Source organism: Mytilus trossulus, chromosome 2, assembly GCF_036588685.1.
Source record: "Mytilus trossulus isolate FHL-02 chromosome 2, PNRI_Mtr1.1.1.hap1, whole genome shotgun sequence".
Taxonomy (NCBI): domain Eukaryota; kingdom Metazoa; phylum Mollusca; class Bivalvia; order Mytilida; family Mytilidae; genus Mytilus; species Mytilus trossulus.
The window spans coordinates 38,443,504-38,449,845 of record NC_086374.1 but is presented as its reverse complement, the minus strand read 5'-3'; the positions used below and the strand labels follow the sequence as shown (position 1 = coordinate 38,449,845).

At 30.6% G+C, this 6,342-nt stretch overlaps 1 protein-coding gene across 1 annotated transcript in view; it reads left to right on the top strand.

Moving 5' to 3' along the window:
* Positions 1 to 6,342, top strand: part of LOC134705760 (myosin-IIIb-like) — a 45,201-nt gene that overhangs the window by 54 nt on the left and 38,805 nt on the right. The window contains exons 1-2 of the mRNA XM_063564478.1: positions 1 to 141; positions 5,635 to 5,700. The exon at positions 1 to 141 is cut by the window's left edge and continues 54 nt beyond it. Coding sequence (XP_063420548.1) covers positions 43 to 141; positions 5,635 to 5,700 — 165 coding nt within the window. The 5' untranslated portion in view covers positions 1 to 42. The remainder of the gene's footprint in view (positions 142 to 5,634; positions 5,701 to 6,342) is intronic.

Sequence of the window (6,342 nt, the reverse complement as noted above, 5' to 3'; positions counted from 1 at the left end):
GGATATATAAAACTTTAATTAATTTGGAAGAGGTGTGCTAATATGGCTGTTAAAAGAGACGATTTATCATGCCTTGAGCATTTTGACGAAGATTCTGTTCTTGAAGTTTTGAGATCAAGATATGCACAAGATAAAATTTTTGTAAGTATTGTTAATCGAATCAAGAAAATGTTTTTCAAAGTTAAGTAATTTACTGAAACTATATTCGAAATACTCATCATAAAAATCCCAACATTATATATACCAGGTTTAAAATTCTGTACGACAGAGTTTATATGTTTGTTTACAGTACTATGTACCATTGTCGTTCTTTGTTATTTAGAAAACCTATGACAAAAATAAACAAATTAATTCATTATAATCAGAAAATCAATTCTACAGTGTATGAAAGGTGGATTCTATCAATATTGAACAATCTAATGTATTTGTTTTGTTTTCTAGCAGTCAGCTTTTGAAAGTTCGTTGAAATGTAAATGCCGTTGTTTTTGTTTTAAATAATTATGAGGATTGACCAATTTATCCAAAATGTATTTCACTATGGAGATTGAAAAAGAAGAAATATTGTGATTTTTAAAGTAAAGATGCAGAATAAGAGTCTGAATGGTGAGAGAGCAAAAAATAAAATAACAAAATACTAAACTCCATGGAAAATTCCTAATCAAATTGCAAAATCAAAAACTCAAACACATCAAACGAATAGACAACAACTGTCATATTCCTGACTTGGTACAGGCATTTTATTATGTAGAAAATGGTGGATTAGGCGTAGTTTTATAGCTAACTAAACCTCGCACTTGTATGACATTCCATGTATATTTAAAATTAATATGAAATTTAACGCATATGTATTACCGTTAAAGGCAGTGTTGACAAAATATTGGAACTTTTATTTATTTTTGTAAGTTTCGAATCCATTGAGAAAAAAAAATATCTGAAAAAAATACTGATAACAAACAACCCACCCCCCAAAACAGTGTTTTTTTTACAAAAGCATTCGTAATGTAAATCTTCATTCGATGTTATTTATCCCCCCCCCCCCCAAAAAAAAAAGAAAGAGATAATTTTTGTACATCTCATACTTAGAAAAAGAAATATTATATAAAGAAATAAATATGACAACCAAAACCAATATCTCCCAAATATTCAATTCTCTTACCTTGAAAATATGTTCTGGGTTTTAATATTTTTCCTTTTTTAATTTATTGAGTATTTTCATGAAGATGATGTCAGTTTATTTTCGACAAATGAGTTTGAAGATTCATTTGGTACTTTTCGCCACTCTTTTCCAACGTTATTATTTCTAGAAGTATAAACAAGTGTAAACTGATACCGAACTCCAAGGTATGATTCAAAAAGAGGAATTCCAAAACAACTGAAAAAAACAAATAAATTGATAATAGAAATAGGGAGTGTGTCAAACGGCCAACAACTCGACCAAAGAGCAGAAAACAGCAGAAGTTAAGGCCAAAATGAGTCATATATACAGCGAAAAATATATACTGAAATTAAAAATCATACAAGACTAACAAAGGCTATCAATCAATGGAACATGAGAAAAACAAATGCCATATTTTGACTTGGTACAGGTACTTGCCAAAGAAGTGTCCGTGAGACTTTTGAATTTAGACATAGGCCCGAGAAAGTTGAATTGTTTCTAACTCTAACATAAATGTCTCGTTCATGTATATATGAATGCCTCAAATTCTGATATCCCCTAAAACGAGGACAGTGATAGACAATGATACTAACTGGTGTTCAGTTTATGGTACAAGTTTATATTACAAGAATTTTAATAAAAAATTATGGGTTTTTCCGTAATATCATTTTATATGTTATAAGTATAAATGCTTACAGTTTTAGTAACAGGGTGTTTCCGGTATGTGTTACAGGATGTTTCCAACAAGTGAACATTACAGGGTTTTCCCGGTATATGTTACAGGATGTTTCCAACAAGTGAACATTTGTCAGTATTATGTTATAAAAAAAAAGGGAAAACACATTCAAAATTGTATGCGTCCGAAACGCTGTTCTGAATTTTTCTTGTTCAGGAACGTCTAAAGCCAAATACTTCAATTTCAAGGTTGTAAAAGAACCAAATCGAACCTTTTGAAGAGCTATATGACCAAAAAATAAATATACTAGCCAAACCCATCTAAGTTAATCTCGGCCTGAAGGATTTGAACCCTTTTTTTTTTTATAATTTTTGAAAATGCATGTTTTGTATCTTAGACGGTACAAATAAGTATTATATTATTACTAATATCGTAGAACAATAGTTTTACATTATCATTAAACAATCACAGAATGAAAACCCCTAAGATGACGTTATTTACATTTGAAATAGTGTTATAATAAAACATAATGAAAGGCCTTGTTAAGAATTTCTCGGGGGTAGGAAAACAGGTAAAAACCTGTCTATGCTATGACTTAAGGAATTACATTGAAGTTTTGAAAGAAAAGTATTATTCTAGAGGCTACTTCAAGAATTATTCGGAACAAGGATGCGAAAACCAAAAAGTTGAAAATAGAGAGATAAAACAATGAACAAAAACGACTAACAAGCCAAAAAACTACTCACCGAAACTCAAGACTAAGAAACATAAAACTTACCAAAAACAATGAATTAATTGTCCTAAGAAATTATGAGTTTTGAAAGTTTGGAGATAAGTATCTTATTTAATAAAATATCTAGTATAATTGTCAATTAATATAAAATCGTATGCAAAATATTTACATGCAAACAATGAATGTCATGGATACGATCTAAACTTCGTTCAATGCATCATCATATTTCAAAATTGTTGAGATGCTCTCACATAAAAAAAAATGTTTATGCTTAAATGATTGTATTAAAATTACATTTGCACGGTTTTTAAACTTAAAATAATATAAAAAAGTAATCGTGAGATTTGTATATGCATTATTACGTTGTGTAAGGTTCTATGTCACATTCCGTTCATCGTGTTACTATATAAGTGCATTCAAGTAGAATATTGGTTAGTAGTGCATATAAAAAGGGAACAGGTTAATAATGCAAACACACAAGCAGAATAAAATACATTGACATATGCGGTATTATAATAGTATTCATTAACCATCCTCGTCATCTGAACTCTGGTGGATAGTTAGTCTCATTGGCAATCATAATATGTACTCCTCATTCATAATTTATGCTTTAAGAATATAATAGTATTCTGATGAGTTAACTAATATCACTCGGTCCTATTCTTAAGTATATCAAAAGATGATAAAATAATCCAAATGAAAAGAATGACACAAAAAATGATGAAAGCAGGTTCATCATATACAAAACATGCATGATGCAATAAAAATGATAGGGGAAACTTAATTATAGTGACAGAAATTTAGCAGAACAAGGTGACAGTGATAATTGAAAAAAAAATAACGAAACTTATTGCCTACCCATCGATTTTACCAAACAACGTTATTTGTGGAACACTGTTGGCTAAACAAAATTAAAGTTTTCAATTTTCTAAAAATAAAAGCCAACATCATTATACCAACAGGTAATCAATACAAAAAATAATATACTTATATAAGTACAGCAAAAAATGACACAACCAAGTCTGAAGTCAGACGCAAATTACCGTAACTCTTTTGTAAAAAAGTGTCATTATCCTAAATGTCAAATGCGAACTCCAAATGTAGCTTTATATGGGATATATATAAGGATCGAAAACTGTAAGATACCTATACTACAAGAGTTTTGCCTGGAGTATTCAAATATGATTACCTGGCCATTTCCCGATCCTTCAGTATAAAATCATATACTAGTGTGTAAAGAAAATTAATTCTCGTTTTTTTTGGTTATTTTTGTGTTGCTCAATCTTTAGTTTCTAGTATGTAGTTGAATTACAGGTTCGTCTATTTCCTGCCTATTTGTGTCTCTCAATATCTGTAGAGTGTGATCAGACCAGAATGTTTTTGTTTGTTGTTGAATTTATTTGATTTTTTATTGTGAACAATGGGCTAGTTAAGACCACACAATAACCATTCACGGACGTAAAGTGTATGAGTTATTGAACGTAAGTTCCAAAGATTCTGTGAATACTGATTGGTTGATCGTATCTACTGTGAATACAGTTAATAACTTGGATAAAAAGTTTTTGTGGATTATAAAAAACTTTCATTTTCGTGGATATTTAATTTCGTGGATTATGAAAAACTTTCATTTTCGTGTATATTTAATTTCGGAATTTTGCTAAAGTCGGCATACAACCTGATAAATTTCAATTCGTTGATTTCTTCAATTCGTTGTTCACATGTACCCATGAATTCCACTCAAATTGGTATCCAAGGAATAATAAGGAATCCACATTAAATCATCTTGTTTAACTCATAAGGGGTTATCAAAGGCACCAGGGGTCTCATCAACTTTTATAAATAGATAGATGTTTATGACACATATGATGTGTGGACATCCTATGATATATGTGAACGCCACAACACCTGATAACATATCGTTTTAAAAGAAGGCTATGCAATACTACCCCTTTATAACTTTTGTATAATCGTCATTCTTAAGACATGACAAAGGACTTTACCATGTATTTAATTTTTTTGTTAAACAAGAAAATCCGTAGGGCCAATATTTATTTAGTATAGCATAATTTCAAATGTATGATACATTAAACGTTAACCGAAAGGCTTGGTTTCTGTGATTATACATTATAGCTTGATTTACCTCATAGTTTACAGAATCGGGCATTAATTCAAAACAGATGGAATGGACGGTTCAGAACTTTTTCATGAATTTTGTTTTAATTGCTGTTTAAGAAAAAAATGCATTAATTGTCCAATGTTATAAATATTTGTTATCAACCCATTATCTGCAAAACAATAGAGAAATCATCAGTCCTTCATACTTAGATTACGAACTTTATATATTCTTAAATCTTGATTAAAAAAAAATCTTTCAGGAATTCTGGTCCTCAACGCTCCTCAATTTCGAATTCAATTTGGCCTTTTTTAATTTTTTGATGCAAGCGTCACTAATGAGTTTTTGTAGACGCAACGCGCGTTTAGCGCAAATACAAAATTTCAATCCTGGTATATAAATGAAGGCATCAGTAGTATACCGCTGTTCATAAATCGATTGAGAAAAAAACAATAAATCCGGGTTACAAACTAAAACTGAGGGAAACACATATGATGCATGTATTCACACATCCCTTACATTTACATCAAACATAACTTTTGATTAATTAGACATAATTATCTACCTCAGCTTTTTAAATATTTTTAAGCATTTGCTTTAAATCAAACCGAAAAAAACATTAGGTCTGTTTGTTTTGTTGACGTATCGTTGTCAATATAATGTAATTTGATGCGACTATCATACATGTGAGAGGTTAAGCTAGCTATAAAACCAAGTTCAATTCACCATTTTCCACATAAGAAAATTCCTGTACCAAGTCAGGGATATGACAGTTGTTATCCATTCGTTTGATATGTTTGATGAGCGTCACTGATGAGTCTTATGTAGACGAAACGCGCGTCTGGCATACTAAATTATAATCCTGGTACCTTTGATAACTATTTTACATAATAAACAAAACTATGAAAATCTAAGATTGAATTTTATACCAGTATCTATTTCCTTTTACATTTCAGACAAATTGTGGTGAGATTTTGTTGGCTGTAAACCCATACAAGACATTGCCTATATTTGATGATGAAGTGAGTATTATCCATATAAATCTTCACTAAATTCTCAAAACATTAAATGACATAAAAATCGAAAAAAATAAAGCAAAATAAAGTACATTATAAATTTATATAAAATAGTTAAAAATTGAATAAGCATCCAATAAAAGAAAAAAATAATACATTACATTGAGGTATCTTCATTCTGTAAAACGACTATGGACATCAGTTCACTGTAGTCTGAACGTTAACAAATTTTGGAAATATGATGTGATCAAAAGAAACTGTTCAATTTAACAAACAAGCTTATGGGTAATACAAAGACCGTAGTTTTGCCATCACGTGAGTGCGATAAAGATACATCGAACAGGTTCGGCGACTTCTTCCTCAATAAGACCAAAACCATTATGAAATGTCTATCAAGTGAAGATGATTCCCCTCTAAATAGAAATGACGCCTTCTGCGCAGATGTGAGGTTCAACGGACAGGCACTTACTGTTTTAACATCTGCATCTGTGGATGAAGTTCGGAAGATAACTTCGAAGGCTCCGTCGAAATCGTGCGAACTCGACCCGTTGCCAAATTCGTTACTAAAACCATGCGTGGACAACTTAGCACCAATCATAACGAAAATAGTGAACAAGTTATTGCAAGAGTCGTATATTCCAAAATCAT